Source organism: Labeo rohita, chromosome 24 (genome assembly GCF_022985175.1).
Source record: "Labeo rohita strain BAU-BD-2019 chromosome 24, IGBB_LRoh.1.0, whole genome shotgun sequence".
Lineage (NCBI taxonomy): Eukaryota > Metazoa > Chordata > Actinopteri > Cypriniformes > Cyprinidae > Labeo > Labeo rohita.
Genome location: NC_066892.1, coordinates 344595 through 364197, shown reverse-complemented (window position 1 = coordinate 364197; position 19603 = coordinate 344595). Strand labels below are relative to the sequence as shown.

General features: G+C 35.7%; 1 protein-coding gene across 2 annotated transcripts in view; it reads left to right on the top strand.

Moving 5' to 3' along the window:
• Window positions 1–19603, top strand: part of LOC127155404 (lethal(3)malignant brain tumor-like protein 4) — a 53707-nt gene that overhangs the window by 8835 nt on the left and 25269 nt on the right. For both annotated transcript variants that reach the window (XM_051097574.1, XM_051097576.1), the window contains exons 2-15: window positions 258–365; window positions 2139–2228; window positions 2306–2360; window positions 2523–2608; window positions 6084–6188; window positions 7176–7311; window positions 8288–8379; window positions 8480–8631; window positions 10567–10643; window positions 11836–11921; window positions 12000–12110; window positions 12939–13053; window positions 13872–13983; window positions 18813–19004. In XM_051097574.1, coding sequence (XP_050953531.1) covers window positions 2151–2228; window positions 2306–2360; window positions 2523–2608; window positions 6084–6188; window positions 7176–7311; window positions 8288–8379; window positions 8480–8631; window positions 10567–10643; window positions 11836–11921; window positions 12000–12110; window positions 12939–13053; window positions 13872–13983; window positions 18813–19004 — 1397 coding nt within the window. In that variant the 5' untranslated portion in view covers window positions 258–365; window positions 2139–2150. The remainder of the gene's footprint in view (window positions 1–257; window positions 366–2138; window positions 2229–2305; window positions 2361–2522; window positions 2609–6083; window positions 6189–7175; window positions 7312–8287; window positions 8380–8479; window positions 8632–10566; window positions 10644–11835; window positions 11922–11999; window positions 12111–12938; window positions 13054–13871; window positions 13984–18812; window positions 19005–19603) is intronic.

Genomic DNA, 19603 nt, shown 5'->3' with positions numbered 1-19603 from the left:
CTTTTTAGTACTTTGTCTATATGGTTTGTATTCATTTTTGTTTCTTTCATAAGATAAAATAATTGAGCATTAGTAATGTTGACTTGACAACTAGTTAGTTAGTTAGTTATATTTATATGTTAGCCTTTATTTTATTTGTAGCAATGAATAATTTTAGGTTTAATGGTTTTTGTTGTAGTTTCTGCCGTCCTGCTGGTGTTTCTCTGTTGGTCTGATGGCTGGATGTGCTGTAATCCGATGTGTCCGTTCTCTCTCAGGTCCTGTAGGCGTTGGCTGGTGCAGATGTGGGCGTGATCCGGGACAGATGAAGCCTGTGTTTGTGCGGGACACATGCGGGCTGAACCCCTGACTGCGGACATCAGCCGGTCAGTTCATGTGTTATTACGATGGATCTTTGATGCTTGTTTTTATTCTCTTCTCTGAACATTCAGATGCTGCTCTTCATGGTTTTGCAGCTCATGCTATGAAATATTAAAGGCCGTCAGAACACTTCAGTACAGCCAGAGATCATGTAAAGGTTAAAACAGTTGACTAGTTAACTGAAGTAAAACTGCAATCACAAAATTGCTTTGTGTAATTATCAAACCGCAAAACCTGTGATCTATTTAAGGAACGCTGACTACAAAGTTTTGTTTCAGAGTGAAGCAACTGTTATGCTAAAGTGGGCACATAAATATTTACATAAAGATGTATTAGAATTTCATGCCAGCAAAAGGGAAACTTTTAAGCCTCTCTGTTATTTTCCGCTACAATGAAAGCTCAGTTAATGTTTGAAAATTAAAAATAAGACAATAATAATAATAATTCTAATGTAAATAATATAACCCTAAAATAAGTATCAATTATTTTTTTTTTTAAGAGTGAGTTGTCTGTTATTAATGTTGGTTAAGAATATGTACATAAGTATAAATATGTAAATGTATAAATATAAATTTGTTGTCAGTAAAAGAGAAGTTTCCGTACTGTTTTCCAGCAAAATAAAAGCTTAATAAAGTCTGGTTTAACATTTTAAAATTCAAAAAATAAAAATATAAATGTTAGTAGATGTATTGTAAAATAAAAAAAATAAAAAATTTGTACTCCATTTTAATTTTACATTACAATAGTAATATTTTAGAATTTTGCTTAATATTTTATTTAATAGTAATACATTTTTTTTTTTTTATACAAAAATAAAAAATAAAGATATAAATATTAGAAGTATTGTAAAATAATTATTTTTAATACTCCATTTTAATTCTACTTTGCAATAATATGTTTAGAATTTTGCTTAATATTTAATAGTAATAACAATTAAAAATAAAATAATTAACAAATAATATGAAAATATACATTATTTGAAAAATAAATAAATAATTTAAATATTTTGCATTACAATAGTCATTTTGTATTTAGTTTAATATTAATAATAATTTGTTTATGATTAATAATAATAATGGATAAATAAAATGTATATAAATTGTTATAAAATTGTAAAAAAATTTTTTTTTTTTTTTTTTTTTGAAATTATGCTGCAAACCTAGAGCTATTTTAGGATTTAAAATCAAAATTACATTTTTATTAGAAAAATCACAATTATGTTTTATTTATTTATCTATTTTTTGTTCTTTACTAGTTGTCCAACAACTATCTAGTTGACATTTTAACCCGGCCTAATTGCAGCAAGGTAACTACTAGTCATCCTGTTAACCAGCAGGTTATGAAGCGTGATTTATGTGTGCTGAAGTGAGATCATATTTAGGAGTTTTTGCAGGAGTTTCCAGACACGCGCCGATGCGCTGCGTCTCTCTAAACTCTGTAATCCATCGCAGTCGCTTTGAACGGCCTTCTGGGAAATCTAGCTTACTGCAAACCGGCCTTAATGAGGTCTGCTGGAGCCCGAAGCCTGCGTGAAACTGTCAGCAGTAACATTCAGTTAACTAGTGGAGTTAAATACGACTTACTATTTTACAGTCTTTACAAGGAGCCAAACATCAACCTAACGTGTTTTTAATTAAATTAATACATCCTGACCTAATAGACGTATTAATTTAAACAAAGATGGTCACAGAAATAAATGACATTTGAACAGATGTTCACATAGAAAACGGCTGTTTTTAGATTAGAATAATATTTGAGGTTTTTGCTGTGTTTTGTAGAGCTGATCTCTAATGATGCAGAGTGAGGATCGCAAGAGAAAGAAACACAGTTTGAACCCCAGAAGCGTGTCAGACGAGTACAGTCTGCGTGTGAGTACCGTGACCCCTGACCTCTGACCTTCTGTGACTCTCAGAACAGAATGATGAGACTTTCTTCTGCTTCTCAGGAGCGACCGAAAGACGAACCCACAAAAATGAAGAATAAAGTTTCCACTTCACAAGGTTGAAAATAGAGTCTTCTTACTTACTTTTTTTTAAAAAGTGCATGTGATGCAGATCAGTTTATCTGGTGTTTTTAATGTTGATCTGAATGATTGTATTTCATAGATGTTTCTTCTAGTGGATGTTTTAAACAGGCAGATTTTTTTTTTGTTTTTTTTGCAGTGAGCAGTAAGAAGAAGCCGTGGTCCTGGGATCAGTATCTGGAGGAAGAGAGAGCCCAGCCCGCTCCTCTGCAGCTCTTCACTGAGGTACAGACACTGATCCGGGATCAGCTACGTTTTGGGCTGTATGACTTATAAATATGAGTGAATCACAGATTTTAAATTGCATTTTAAAAGAGTAATTATTATTAAATAAAGAAAAGAAAAAAATCATTTTTTATTTAAGGGAAAAAAAGAGAACTTTTTGTAATTTTTTTTTTTTTTTTTATAAATTTTTGTTAAATTGTGTATGTTTGATTTTCAATAATTTAGAAATGCTTTTTGATTACTAAAACTTCATATAACCTTTAAAACTGAATGCTTTAAAAAAAAGAGATGATTACATTTGGGGGAAGATAAAAATCTAATTATTTCTCTGTTGTTGTTTTTGTTTTTTGTTTTCAAGTTTTAAAGAAAAAAAATCTAAAAGCATGTCCAGGTTCATTAAACTTTAGCAATTTAATCATTTATCCAAATTGTACAACATATTATTAAATTGCTAAACTTTAATGAATGTGGACATGCTTTTAGATTTTTCAAATTTAAATAAACAATTAAAACAATGCACAAAGCATGGAATTTGTGCAAAATAAAACTGAATTTGCCGTTTAAAAAAGCTACATTTCATTAACTACATTTGTTTAACTTAGTTTAATTTTAATTAATGTTAAATTTAATAAATTTCATAATTTCAAGTAATTAGACAAATCTTTAATTTAATAAATTTTAATTTAACCAATAAACCTGTATTTAGAATATTAAAATGGGGGGGTGGAATTTGGGGAAAAAAAATAAAATGAAATTTGGGGGAAAAAATAAAACTGATTTCATAGTGGCATACAAATGTAATTTTTGTTGAGCTTTGAATATGTTGTTAAATTGTGCAAGTTTTATGATGTACATTTTTTTTTTTTTTTGGAAAGACTTTTTGATTACTAAAATTCAAACAATGACTAATCCTAACAACAACAGAGATCAAACAGTGACTTAATGAGAAACACATTATAAATGAAATGACCAGAAACACAAATCACCTGAATCAGCAGCCGTTGTATCTGAGTTCGGTGTGTTCTGAAAAGCATAATTTACTGTCCTGTGCTGGAAAAAGAGCTAAAAATACCTAAACAATACAAAAGCGCTCCGTGTGAGATAAAGTGGTGATGCGTGAGCTGCATTGTTACAGACACGACTGCAGATCCGCAGAGTCAGCGGGATTTGAGCGGGGTGTGAGTGATTAATGATGCTGTGATGAGCAGTGAGTCCTGCAGGGGGAGCCGTGGCTGACCATCATTAATAATCACATGAGCATCTTTAAACCATATTCACAGACAGACGGGGTGGTCAGGGTTTACAGTAAATACATGAACATTTATCAGCAGACATCAGTGATCACCGCAGCTATAAAAACCCCTTATATGAGAGAACTCGTGTTGTTCTTCAGTGTTTCTGTCTTGCTTTCCACTTCTTTAAATCAAGGCACATTTACTGGAGATGCAAAATGACGTAAGATAAGTCTGGTTTCTTGGGAAATTGATCAAAATAAAGTGAGTTTGATTAAAACAAGAACGACTGTCTGACAGCGGGTTTAGAGAATCTAATTCTTTCAAAGGAAAACGAGTTTATTTTTCTGACCGCGTTGACTGATATCTTTGCCTTTTGTTTGAAATCATAAACTCACTTCATTTGGATTCATTTATTGGGAAATGAAACCTCATTTGTCATTTTGCTTCTCTGCGGTTTTAAAAATGTTTACTGAGGAAGTACATTAGTCTTTGCTTTAATTAAAATATTTGTTGTGACATCAAAATCCTGCAGCTGAAAAGTTTGCATGTTAGAATCAATGTTATTGATGCATTTTATAAGATGTTTAAAGGTTTGTTTGTTCATCAGATTTGTGGAAATGTGTCATTCCATCACTTGCTCACCAATGGATGTGAATGGGTGCCGTCAGAATGAGAGTCCAAACAGCTGATAAAAACATCACAATAATCCACAAGTAATCCGCGCCACTCCAGTCCATCAGTGAACATCTTGAGAAGACAAAAGATGAAACAAATCAAGGAGAGAAATCTGCACAGATCAAGCACCGTTTACAAGCCAAAAACAGCTCTAAACAAATATGTGCTGGATTTTGATGTGAGAGACAACACAAGATGGACTTTTTCACTGGAGGAAGTGTAATTATGGATTATTACGGGCTCATATTTGAGCTAAAAGTGTCTTAATGATGGATTTATTTTAGCTTTTGTCTTAAGATGTGAACTGATGGACTGGAGTGGTGTGGATTACTTGTGGATTATTGTGATGATTTTATCAGCTCTTATTCTGATGGCACCCATTCACACCCATTGGTGAGACAGTAAATAAACTTGTGTTTACAAAATGTGCAACCCTTCAAGACTAAAAGTGCTTTGCATTATGAGAGTGAATGTGTTATTTAAGCTCACAGTAAGATGAGTTGTTTTCTTTATCAGATTTGTAGAAATGCGTCATTCCATCACTTGCTCACCAATGGATGTGAATGGGTGCCGTCAGAATGAGAGTCCAAACAGCTGATTAAAACAAAATCCTCAAGTAATCCACACCACTCCAGTCCGTCAGTTCACATCTTGAGAAGACAAAAGCTGAAACAAATCCATCATTAAGACATTTTGAACTAAAATATGAGTCTGTAATAATCCATAATAACACTTCCTCCAGTGAAAAAGTGGTCTGGTCTGAATCAGGAGAGAAATCTGCACAGATCAAGCACCGGTTATAAGCCAAAACAGCTCTGAACAATAATGTGGCAGGATTTTAATGTGAGAGACAACAGGAGATGGACTTTTTCCACTGGAGGAAGCGTTAAAAACGTCTTAATGATGGATTTGTTTCAGCTTTTGTCTTCTCAAGATTATTGTGATGTTTTTATCCGCTGATGGGACTCTCATTCTGACGGCACCCATTCACTGCAAAGGATCCATTGGTGAGACAGTGATGCAGTGACACATTTCTACAAATCTGATGATCCTAATTTGAGAGAGCCTGAGGGTGAGCACATTTTCAGCACATCTTTATTTTTGGGTGAACTGTACCTTTAACATTCACGTCGGCTGCACTGATGCGGAAGTGTTTTACAGACTGTCCTGCGCTTGTGATGCCAAGGTCATTGGTTTGATTTCCAGTGAATGCATGAACCAATTAAATTTATACCTTGATTGCAAAGTCTTTTGATTAAAAGCATCTGAATTTAACATTGGGCCAAATATTTTTGGATACCCGGTGTTGTTGATGTTCTGACGGGTTCTGTATGGAGTCGTTCGGTACAGATGTGATTGACTCCAGCGTCCGTGAGCGTGTGAAGCGCTGACGTCCTGCGCTCGGCGTCTCTCAGGCCGGTTTGTTCCTGAAGGGATGTGATGGGACATCTGCTCCCCTCTGAAACACGGGAGGCGGTTGCCATGGCAACTCCCGAGCCGAGCGCATCTCGTGAAGACGTTCGGCGCTGCTTCGTGTCTCTGAACGCTTGCGTTTGCTCTTCTAGTTCCAGGCGTTTCCTGACGGCAGGAATGGCTTTAAGGTGGGGATGAGGCTGGAAGGCATCGACCCGCTGCATCCGTCCATGTTCTGTGTGCTGTCAGTGGCCGAGGTCAGAAATACTCACATTGCTACACTGTTTTAATGGCATTAAGCACTCTAAGACAAGATTTGGACACTTGAAGCCTGTATGTATAATGCATTATTCAAAATGTACGTTGTAAAGCATTATATATTTTCTAAATTGTCCTAATCAAAGTTACAGTGCATTATAATATTATAATGATTTCTAACTGTGGTTACAGATCAGACAGTGCATTACAAGATCTAATTATTGCGTCAAAATACTTTTGTAATGCATTAAATATAAAGGCTTTAAGTGAAGTGTTACTAAGGTATTTTAATGCATTAATTATGGCTTGTAATGCGTCTTATAATGCCTCATTTTTAGACACTTATCTAGTCATAGTTACATTTTTAGAAAGTATAAAGCATTAAACACATGGCAAACACTCATTTTAGATGTGACAAGGAATCTGCAAAAAATATAATGTATTACAGCGTACATTATGAATACCTCTATAATGCATTATGCATAATGGCTTCAAGCAAAGTGTTAAGATTTTTAATGAAATAAAAGGAGATTTAGTTTTAGATTTTTTTTATTATTTTTTTTTTTAAATCAAATGTACATTTTCATCTATACTAAACTAAACTCTTATACATAGTTTTTGTCAGATTTTTGTATATACTTTTTATTTATTTATTCATATATGTATTTTTTTCCCATTTTTTACTCATGATGAGTGTAGGTGTATTTGCTGCCTGTCATGGCATTAAATTATTAACAAAAAGCAGATTTTAAGGTGGTGTCACATGTATTCAGAGAGGAGTATTTCCCAGAATGCACTGCTGCAATGCATAAACCAATGCAGAAATGTATATAAATTAATTGCACTTTAATTGCACTGAATATAAATGGGTCATATTGCCTGATGTCTGTGTGTTTTAGTGCTTGTTTAGACTGTTGCGGGTGAGTTTAGCATCATATTAATTCGTCTGCTTGAGACTGAGGTTACTGTTGTTGTTGTTGTTGAAGGTGATTGGCTTCCGTCTGCGGCTTCATATCGATAGTTACTCAGAGTGCTATGACTTCTGGGTAAATGCAGACTCTCCTGACATCAAACCAGCGGGATGGTGCGACTTGACGGGCCACAAACTCCATCCACCCAAAGGTGCGTTAGTCCTGCTAGTGTCTGTCATTTTGTCTGGTGTAAAATAATAAATCTGTCATCTAAATGATGATAATAGATGAAATCCAGTATATAGAGCTAATGGTTGAATGTTGAAATGACAAGGAAATATATATATATATATATAATAAAAATGACAATGTCTTTTATTTTGAAATATCTTGTAATTTTTTTTAATTATTTCAGGTAAATTTGTCTTTTTTAAAAGCTGTTAAGATATTTTCCTTGAAAATAAATCATTACAGCATTATTTTAATTTAAAAATATATTTTTGAAGTTTTTTTTTTTTATATATATTTGTTTTTATTGTTATTGTTAACTAAAACAAACTAGTGAAAATCATTTTCATTAATTGCAATGAAGCTAAAAAATATTTAAAAAAATTAAATGTAAGTTAAATTGCTAAAATTATCAAAGCTGAAATAATATAAAGATAAATAGAAATGTAAAAAAAAAAAGTACTAATTTTTTTTTTTTTTTTTTTTTTTTGCGAACAAAATTAATAAAACTTAAATTATTATTTTTTTCAATATATTTTCTCTGAAATATTTCTCTCTTTGGATTTCAGTTTAATTTGTCTTAATTAAAAGGCGTTTAGGGATTTTTTTATTTTTTTTTTCCTGGGAAACAAATCATTTTTAGATTATTTAGAATAAAAATCTCTTTATTTGTTATTTGTATTATTTCCATTGTTTGTTATTTCATATAATACTGTAAATAAAACTATTGCTGTAATGGCAATCACTGAATCAAACAGACAATCTATATGCACTACTGGTCTGAGCAGAAGATGTGCTAATAATAACTAATAATATCGTGCTTTGTTTCTGTGAAATATTATTCCTTCGGTCTTTCTGTTGATTTCAAGGTGAAATGTGGCCCGGGTGTGTTTAGTGTCGTCTTCTTTCTGGTTTATTACTTCTGTTTTTTGCCTCATTGTTTTATTTTGTGTGGTCAGGTTACAAGCCGGACGAGTTTAACTGGGAGAAATATCTGGAGGCCTGCAGCGCTCAAGCCGCACCAAAGAACCTCTTCAGATCCCAAAGCAGCGTAAGTCTGCCATTCCTGTGAAAAACGTTGAGTTTGATGGTTTTATTGAATGCCATTCGAGATGTTCTGAATGTCACTAACGAGCGGTTTCTGGTCACAGTCGTCGAGCGTCTCTGCGTTTGCGGTGGGAATGAAGCTGGAGGCGGTGGATCGTAAGAACCCGTGTCTGGTGTGTGTGGCCAGCGTGGCCGATATCGTGGACGACCGATTCCTCGTGCATTTCGACAACTGGGACGACACCTACGACTACTGGTGAGGAACATTAACTAACCCGTCAATAGAGGTAATGTTAGTTAAACACACTGCTGCATAAGACGCCTTCCTTATAAGGTTATAAGTGAAAATGAACTAAAACTAAAATTAAATGAAAGATAAATTGAATTAAAAAAAAATTTAAAATGACTAAACCCGAAATTAAATAAGTTAAAGATAAATTAAAATATTTCATAAAAATGACAAAAGCACATAAACTAAAATAAATAAATCACTATAAATATTTAATAAAGATTTATAAAAATAACTAAAGCACTAAAATTGAGCATGAAAAATAAAAATCAAAGCTAAATTAAAATCTGAGTAATAAATGCTATATATAAACAGGGATGAATAGACAATAACCCTAATGCATATTAATAGTCTATGCATTTTAAAAAGGGAAGAGATCAGGGCTGATGAAAGAACATGGATCATAATAGCAATAATGATGATTGTACAGATGATTTAATGAAAGTGTGTGTGATATTCTGTGGGGGTCCTGACTGTATTAGTGCATTCTCTGATCATCATCATCATCACGCCTTCAGCACATTAATATCCACTTGCGCTTACGTAAGGTGTGTTTCTAATGACCGACTGATTCACGTTTCACACTGGATTCAGTGATGCGTGTGTGTGTGTGTGTGTGTGTGTGTGTGTGTGTGTGTGTGTGTGTGTTTTACATAATGCACCACATCACATCACTGCTGGGATTTGCTCATGAAAAGCCCTGGAGAGGAAGACGAGGTAAAATTAGAGTCCATCCCACACAGAGAGACGCGTCCATCCGTCCGTTCACACAGCGGCTATAAATGGATTAGAGCAGAAACTGAACATGGAGTCTGAGAGCGTGTTATTACTGTCTGCATCCAGCAGGAGAAGCTGCAGAGATGCTGTGCATGGAAGAACATTCACACAATATCAGTAGATAGATTATATATCTATCCAGCGGCCCTCGTGTACTGTAAACAGACGTGCGCTGTCATCCGTTTAACATGGAGTACGCAAAAATAAAGATCCTTCCATTGGGAGGATAAACACACCTTGTGTTATGAGTTGCACTGCAGAAAGTGATGCTTTTCTTTAGTATTAATGATTAAAACTAAAACTGAAATAAAAAATTACAAATTTATAGAACTATTGTAAAAAGTAAACAAAAATCACAAGTAAAATTAAAATGAAAAATAAAAGCTAATTCAAAAAATGAATCGTAATTACTGTAATAGTATATAAAAAATACTAAAATAACACTGGATGTGGGATAAAGTTAATCCAGCAGGTTGAAATTGGCTAACTATTAAACTATCTGAAGTAAAATATAAATATTAGATGATGTAATGGAAATAAAATGTTTAAGTAGCTGTACTAGAATTGCTAAAACTGAAATGATTTGAACATAAATTAAAATACTTGATAAAAATGATTCATATTGACAAAATAAAGTTTTGCAAAAAAATATTTGCTAAAAATGTGTTAAATTAGAATGAAACCTTAAAATATAAACATAAAAGACAGTTCAAAGTATAAATACTATAGTAGGCTATAATACTGAACTTTAGGTTGAATCACTAAAATTAATAATTATAATAATAATAAAAATAAAAATGGTAACTATAATATAAAAAGTATTAAAATTACTAAAAATGAAATGAGATAAATTAAAGATAAATAGAATTATTTAAAAAGCGAATGTGATTACAAAGCGACAATGACTATAACTAAAATAAAGAAGGAATAAATAGAAACATTTAATCAAAATGCATGAAAATGGCAAAAGCATGTAAAATTACTAATGAAGTAAATCTGAAAATATAAAAATAAAAGGCAGTTTAAAGTATGAGTAATAAATGCTGTATTGGTAATACGGCAGTAACGGTGGATGTGTAATGAGGTGAATCCAGCAGGTTGACGGCGTGTTTTCTGTTTCCTCAGGTGTGACGCGAGCAGCCCGTTCATTCATCCGGTGGGCTGGTGTCAGGATCACGGCCGGCCGCTCACGGCACCTCAGGGTGAGGATCAGACCCTACGAACACAACCGTCGTAATGAAGAGCTGAGATCATTAGCTGGAGTCGGTCACGTGTCTGCTCATGTTTAAAACATTAAAGCCATTGTCACTCACGTGACCCCGCGCAGAAGCATGTAGAGAGAAACGCTCATGGATGTGATGGGAATGATTCCAGAGTGTTTAGATCTGAGCTCAGTTAAACCGCAGCTCAGGCTCTGTTTGCGTGTAGATTCACACGTCTGTAGCGTGATGTGCTGGTGTTCAGGGAGAGGATAGATTTGATTACAGACGCTGAACAGGTGCTGCGCTCATCAAACGCTGGACGTTAAACCCTCATCACGTTATTTACCAGAGCAAACAGCTGGATTCTCCTGTGCTTTGACAAAAGACTCTTGCGGTTTCACATGAAATTGCTTTATATTTGCGCTCAGATTTCATGTAAACATCTTGTATTGGATCTTTATATTCAGACGGGAATATGTGCTCCTCACATAATCTCCGAAAAAAGCGCTAAAATATATGTGACCCTGGAGCACAAAACCTTCTTAAGTATCACGGGTATACTTGAAGCAATAGCCAAAAATATATTGTGTGGGTCAGAATTATTGATTTTTCTTTTGTGGCAAAAATCATTAGGATATTAAGTAAAGATCATGTAAATTTCCTACCGTAAATGTATCAAAACTTCATTTTTGATAATTGGTAAAATGCATTGTTAAGAACTTCATTTGGACAACTTTAAAGGTGATTTTTCTCAATATTTAGATTTTTTTTTGCACCCTCAGATTCCAGATTTTCAAATAGTTGTACTCAACCGAATATTGTCCTATTCTAACACACCATACATCAATGGAAAGCTCAAAAACCGTTAACCCTTGTGACCAGTTTTGTGCTCCAAGATCACAAATGTGACTAGAATTTATTTTAAAAAATTACTTTTAATCATACTGCTGCTTTCAGAAGGAAGCTCCAGTGTTCATGTTAACTAATGTAGAAGCTTATTATAATGGTTTATCATTTGACTCAGACATGTTCTTTGGTCTCTTGAGATTAATTCATATGTTCCATAAGAGTTTTCATTTTCAATTTTTTTTTTTTTTCTCAGTACGACAGCAGTTCTGTTTATGAGTCTCTGTCAGCTGAACGTACAGGTTAGTTTATTGTAGTTGGTTTATTTTAATTATTATTATTGTAGGACACCCAAATCCAGAGCACTTCATCTGGGAGGATTACATGGAGGACACGGGCGCATCTGCGGCTCCCAGTCAAGCCTTCAACGTGGTGAGACGTGTTTTATAGTTCATCATACGTGATGGTAGATGAGTGCGGCTGCGATCTGACCGCTGCGTGTTCCTGCAGAGATCTCCACACGGCTTCCGGACGCACGTGAAGCTGGAGGCGGTGGACAGACGAAACCCCATGCTGATCCGCGTGGCCACCGTCGTCGAAACCGAAGACTACAGAGTCAAAGTGAGTCACGGTCATGTGATTTACAGCAGCAAATCATCTGCAGTCTTTGAAACTTTCGAGAGATAAACAACATTAAGATGATTGATGATTTCATTAAGATGATTCATTATGTTTGCGCTCATTTGGAATCATCTGTCTCTGCAAATCATCTCCGCTTTTATATCAGTCACATAAACTCAAGATGTCTGATTGTTTTTGAGTCTTGACTAGATATCCGTGAGCAGAGCTACAATAGTTTTTATTAGTTTTAGTTATATCTTTTAAATCTTTTTCGCTCACCAAGTCTGCATTTATTAGATCAAAAATACAGTAAAAATGTGAAATATTATTCTAATTTTAAACAGCTGTTTTCTATGTGAATATGTGTTAAACTGTAATTGATTTCTGTGATCAAATCTGAATTTTCAGCATCATTACTCCAGTCTTCAGTGTCAGTGATCCTTCGCAAATCATTCTAATATGCTGATTTGCTGCTCAACAAACATTTCTGATTATTAGCGATGTTGAGAACAGTTGTGCTGCACAATATTTTTGTGGAAACCCTGGTTCTTTTTATTTTTTATGAATTTACAGATCAATAGAAACAGCATTTATTTAAAATGGAAAACTTTTGCAACATTATAAATGTCTCTACTGTCAATTTTGAGCTGTCTAATGCGTCCCTGATGAATAAAAGTTTTCATTTCTTTCAAAAATTAAATCTTCCTAAACCCCAACTTTTGAATGACTGCCAGTATATTTAGTTCTGTCTGTGAAGAAATCTTTTATTTATTACAGCTGTTATTGTGGTTTGATGTATTGTGGAATAAGCGTCTCTCTGTTGCTCAGGTGCATTTTGACGGCTGGCATGAGAAGTTTGATTTTTGGGTGGATTCAGACCTGCCGGATCTTCATCCCGTGGGCTGGTGCTCCAGGACGGGTCACCCGCTCGAACCGCCGCTCAGTGAGTCTCTGCTTACTCTCACAATCACACGACAGACGCTTGATTGGTTAATGTTCTTACTTGTCCTAGAGGAAATAGAGCAGTCGATGTCTTTGCCAGTAAGGCTTTAAATTGAAGGGAAGGACGTCCTTCAGCACAGCTGCTGTATTAATATGTGTTTCCTCTGATAGTTTAGTGCTGGATTAGTGAAGCTCAGAGATGATGCTCATTTTAAGAGTCAAATAATGAGAGTTTAATGCTCTTGTGTTTGTGTGTCGGAAATCTTTAATCAATGCAGCAGATTATTATGCGTGCAGGACTATTATAGTTAACTAGAGCTGAAGCCATAAGAATGTTTTGTTGCTTGAAATCATATGAATGTTAACTCAAAGTAAAATATAGAAAGCATATTTTATTTCAGGTAGCTGCCAAGACAAAATTTTCCATTTGCATTCAGTAGAACTTGATGTGCTAAAATAACACTGGTTATGAATGAGCAGCATGTGAAGTAAAATAATCCATTTTTGCTGAGTTTTAAATACAGATTTGAGAGCTTTTACCATAGCTGCATCCACCTGAAATATCTGTGTGTGTGTGTCTGTTCCCATTATGCCACACGTATAGATCACATGATGAATTACTGGCCTGACCTGAGAGATGTGAAGTTTTACTGTGTTTAGTATGATGTATGAAGTGTTATTATCGTCCGTGTGTGTGGAACTGAAATAGCTGCTGCTCACTAGAGGACGAGTAATGCTGTACAAACGTTTTTCTTCTGCAAGCTGATGCTCTGCATTCATTCAGTATGGGAAGCTAAGGTGTGTTGTGTTTTTCTGAAGCTTGCGCAGGGCTGTCGGACATGAAGAGCTCCGTGACGCAGGGCGTGTGTCCAACCCCGGGCTGCAGGGGCATCGGTCACATCAAGGGAGCAAAATACACCGGACACCATAGGTGAGACACTCACATACATGCAGACCATCAGATGAGACCTTCACGCACACCCAAATCACAGGCGAGATGCTCACACACATCCAAAACACTGATGACATGCACACACAAACCCGAATCACTGGTGAGACACTCACACACACTAGTGATTTGCATGTGCAATCAATCACACACACACATCACTAGTGAGGCACCCGAATCGCAGGCAAGATACTCATACACACACCCGAAACACTGATAAGATGCACACATACACCTAATCACTAGTGAGGCAATCACACACACACACCTGATTCACTAGCGAGACACTCATGTACACCAGAATCACTGGTGAGGTGCTCAAACTCACCCGAAACGCAGGCAAAATACTCATGCACACACCCGAATCACTAGTGAGGCGCTCACACGCACATACACACACCCCTGAATCACAAGTGAGACGTTCACGTGCACCGGGATCCCTAGTGAGATACTCACATGCACCCGAATCACTAGTGAGACGTCCACGTATACCCGAATCACTAGTGAGGCATTCATGTGCACCCGAATCACTAGTGAGATACTCACATACACCCGAATCACTAGTGAGATACTCACATACACCCGAATCACTAGTGAGACGTCCACGTATACCCGAATCACTAGTGAGGCATTCATGTGCACCCGAATCACTAGTGAGATACTCACATACACCTGAATCACTAGTGAGATACTCACGTGCACCGGGATCACTAGTGAGATACTCACATACACCCGAATCACTAGTGAGATACTCACATACACCGAATCACTAGTGAGGCATTCACAGACACCTGAATCACTAGTGAGATACTCACATACACCCGAATCACTAGTGAGATACTCACATACACCCGAATCACTAGTGAGGCATTCATCACTAGTGAGATACTCACATACACCCGAATCACTAGTGAGGCATTCATGTGCACCTGAATCACTAGTGAGATACTCACATACACCCGAATCACTAGTGAGGCATTCATGTGCACCTGAATCACTAGTGAGATACTCACATACACCCGAATCACTAGTGAGACGTCCACGTATACCCGAATCACTAGTGAGGCATTCATGTGCACCCGAATCACTAGTGAGGCGTTCATGTGCACCTGAATTACTAGTGAGATGTTCACATACACCCGAATCACTAGTGAGATATCCATGTACACCCGAAACAAATATATACACACACAAGGAGTTCGTCTTTGTGACTGAGGATTTAAATGGACAGACAAAATAGCAATAAGCCATAGATAATACAAAAAATATATGCAGATACAGTGAAGAAAAATATATAATACACAGTAGACTAAATGGACGATGTGTGTACAAATATGTCATATATAAATATGCAGGAGGGTGTGAATAAGACAAGTAGTAGAATATGATAAATAAATCTACATATAAGAAGAGTGGTTGCTATTTAGAAATCTGTGAAATGTTTTATTTTGTAGTTTGAAGTCTTAGATGCTCAGTTTTTTCTTCTGGACTCTGTTCAGAGACTCTCACACCTGCATCTCCAGCCAACATTCAGTCTGTCCCAATCCCAGCATGCCTCTGCTCTCTCTGATGCAGGTCACGGCTTCAACAAATCCTTCATTTCTTCTGTTAAACCCGCTGCCACGTGCCAAAGCTACACATCTGATTGGGTTTTTGAAGAAATCTGTGCAGAGTAGTGCTGTTTCTCCCCAGTATCTGCACGACTGATTCCTTCCATTTTAGACACAACACTGCCTGTTTTTGTTGTTTCGCAAATTCAAATCTTTTCGATCGAAGCCACAGTAGAACTGATCAACACACAGCAATGATTCAGTACTGAATGAATCAGCCATTTAAATGAATCGGTTGAATGAATGATTCAATGACTCACTCATTAAAGTGACACTGCAGCTTACTGCTGGTTTACTTTCATATGTAAAGTATCATTTAATTTTGTTTCATATTTCAATATGCAGTTTCTTTTTATACACCAGAAATCAGAATGCAATAAATTCTGATTGCATTATAAATGAATTCATGCCACGTCTGAACAGTGTAAATGTGTCTAATTGCCACTTCAGATGCAGCTTCTGAAAAAAATCTTATGATTACATTGCAGCCTTAAAAGTTTGTATAAATTATATGTTGAATCAAAGCTACTTCTGTAATGTCGGTTCAGTGCCCAAAAGATTATGTAAGGACTTGCAGGTGGGGGTGATTTTTCAGCCTAAATGGATTCATTTGCAATTAATTAATTGTCATATCATTCTTTTAATTAGATTCATATTTGAATGATGGCCGTAGTTAGAGTTTGACAGTTTACTGCAGTTGTGTTCCTCTCGGTAGCATCTGCTCAAAACGAGCCGTAAACGAGCTCAGAATCGACCGTGACCCCAGCAACCGGCGCAATGTGAGGAACAAACGCGGTTATTTTTTTGTGCCGAGACCCTCGTTCTCTCCTTCGTATCCCGCCCGGTGCCCGAAGCGTCTGCATGTAATCAGCCCCGCTGCTATTCCTGTAGCTCACCTTTCCCTGCCGTATAATCACCGGAGAATCAATTGTGCACATATTTCGCCCATCCTTTAGTGAAAGGATACGGCTTTTTTTAGAAAGCCACTTCTGATTACACAGAGCAAGACAGAATAAGAAAGGAAGCGTTTTAAAGCTGCGCTTCAGCGAAATCCTCTCTGCCTAGAAACCGACAGCACCGGCTTTCATTAGAACCTCATTTACATCTATTTGCATGCATTTGCATACAAAAACTAGCTATTTACACAGAAGCGTAGCCTCACGTTGCGATCCGGTGGACAGGTGAACAATACCAGAGCCTTTCAGTGTTCGTGGACTTTAATGAACGTCCTCTGGAGTTAAATGAGTTTGATGCTCCGAATCTGTTTTTATGAGACGCCCCAAACCATTATTACTGTAAACAAGAGCTAAGGCAAATGAAGCACATCGTAATAGATGCGTATTTTAACACTCATTAAAATGAGTAACCAAAGCAACCTCACGATCCGCTGGAGCTTCATCATTTATGCTTTATTATAAATGAACTCATTACATGTTGTAGTGTAGGATGAAAAACAAAGTTGTTTTTTGGCTGTATGAATCTGAACTGTGACTGAGTAATAAATATAATACTTCTAATATAATACAAATAAATCAAAATATTAGTAATATAGTGCACAAATCATATGCACTGTTTTTTTATGAGCTCCATCTGATGTAATTGCACTGAAAAGAGCAGCCAGCACATTTTACATTCATGCATTTGACTGAAGCTTTTATGCAAAGTGATTTACATTGCATTCAAGGTTTATGCATTTCTATCAGTTCTTGCATTAACCAGGAATGAAATGCATGATCTTTGCATTGTGAGGTTTAAGGATTCTCTGCAAACATACCGTATTTGTGTAAATGTGTAGAGCTGCGTGACTGTATGGCCTCTTATGAAGAACCACATGTGTTAAATCATCATCTTAGACTCATCATTGTAGACCTCTGAGGGTTTAGATGGAGAAGTGTTTTTATACTCATGTTAACGTGAAATGTTGAATTGAACACATGCAGCTCTCAGAGCTCTGCTTCATCAGCTGAAATCAACTGTAAAATGTGGTAAAAATACAGTGTGATTTCATGCATTTTGATTATCTGCTGCTTGTGTGTTCACACACACACGAGTCTTTTAATCTGTTTGCATGCACTGATCTGAATAAACTCAGTTTGGTTGCTGTGCATGTGGAGTGTTGATATCAGGAAAAGCAACAGCTCATCTTGGCACACCAGTGTGTAATTGGCATTTTTGCCTTACTAAAATATCAGAAAATATGCCAGAAAATGCTCATTCTCATAGTGCTGACTTAAACAAGACGAGTATTACTGTAGGAGCAGCAGGAACCTGAAATCTGACTTGCGTAAACATATTCGCCTCAAGCATATTCATCCTCCAATAACTACTGTAAGTATATTTGGATGAGGATTAAAATTCAATTCGATCAAATCTACAATTGCATTGAGCTCAGTTACATGACTTTTTTCCCTGTTTGTTGCAGCAGGGTTAGTGTAGTGAACTAAAAATGGCAAAATCACACAAGAAAATGACGAAAACTAAAATGTATGTAAAATCTTATTAAAAATATCTTGATATGCAGTTAATACTGGATTGCAGTAGACTAATTTCAGCGGTCAGTGTTATTTTAGTATCTTTGAGATGTCATAGTGTCATTTTGTTTTTGTTTTTTTAATACACACATAATCTATTTATGTAATTTTTATATATTTTTAAGTTATTTTGTAAGGTAAAATGTTGCTATGGCAACTACTTTTAGGTTTTTTTTATTTTATAGAAAAAAAAAGAAAAGAAAAATTATATCTTTTTCAAAAAATAAATAAAAAAAAAAAATATATATATATAATATTTTTTTTTTTTTTTTTTTTTTTCTCGTTTTTTATGGTTTCGGTTTTATTTTGGGTTAAAACACACAGCTGGAGCAGTGTTTTCGTGCGTGTCCAGTGTTTTTCTCACAGTGCAATAAGTGAATTTCTATTCTTAGATCCATACACAGAATGTGACCTGTGAATCGCAGCATCGCTGAGAACAGACAGTGATTTCAGAGGCAAAAGTGTGTGTTTGTGTCCCGCTGGTCGCGCTTCCTTCAGTTTCATGTGTAAAACAGGATGTTTTCTGGCGCTGAGAGGAGAATCAGACTCTGCTCCAGCTGTGACAGATGAAGGCTAGAAATGAGAAATGGATCAGATCAGAGTATTGTGGTCCAGAGATGCATCAAACAGGCTCTTGTCATGATGATTTTTCTCTCTCTGTGTCCGTCAGTGCCTTCGGTTGCCCGTATTCTGACATGAACATGAAGAAGGAGGTGGTGCTGCCCGACCGGCTGGGAGGAGAGAAGCAGATCACATTCGTCCCGGTGCACTTTGTGCAAAAGACCAAACGCCTGTGTCCGGACGAGGAGGATGACGAGGACGAGGAAGATGGGAAGGAGGAGATCAGCCATATGGACAACAGGTTTGTGAATAGTACCGTATCCCATAATGCAGCTCCCTTAACGCACTGAATAATATCAGCTGCAATCTGACTCATTACTGGATCAGGCAGACCAAGAGTTAACACATTTTTATATAAAATTGTATTACAAATGTAGCAAAACATGTATTTTTGACGCAATATTTAGATGCACTGGATTTGAATAATCTCATCAACAAGATGAAATTAAACTAATGCTTGTATTTTTAGCTGAATTAATTTTGCCCATATCTTGCGAACATGAGCAGTGATATTATATTATTATAGTTATTTATATTTTGAATTAGCTTACTTTTTACCTTTTTAACGCAAAAACACATTAAAATAATGTGCTTTTTTATTTATTTTTATTTTAGTAATTGTATGTGTTTTTCTAATTTGTATTAGTTTTTGGGTGTTGTTTTTTTCTGTTCATGTTTAATTTATTTTAAATTAAAATTAATTTTAATTTAAAATTTCATTTTCGGGTTTATTTTGTTTTGTTTTGTTTTTTTTGTTTTATTTTTTTTTTTTGTTAGTTTTTTATTTATTAATTTTAATGATTGAACTTATTTTATTTAGTTGCCTAAGCAACATTTCAA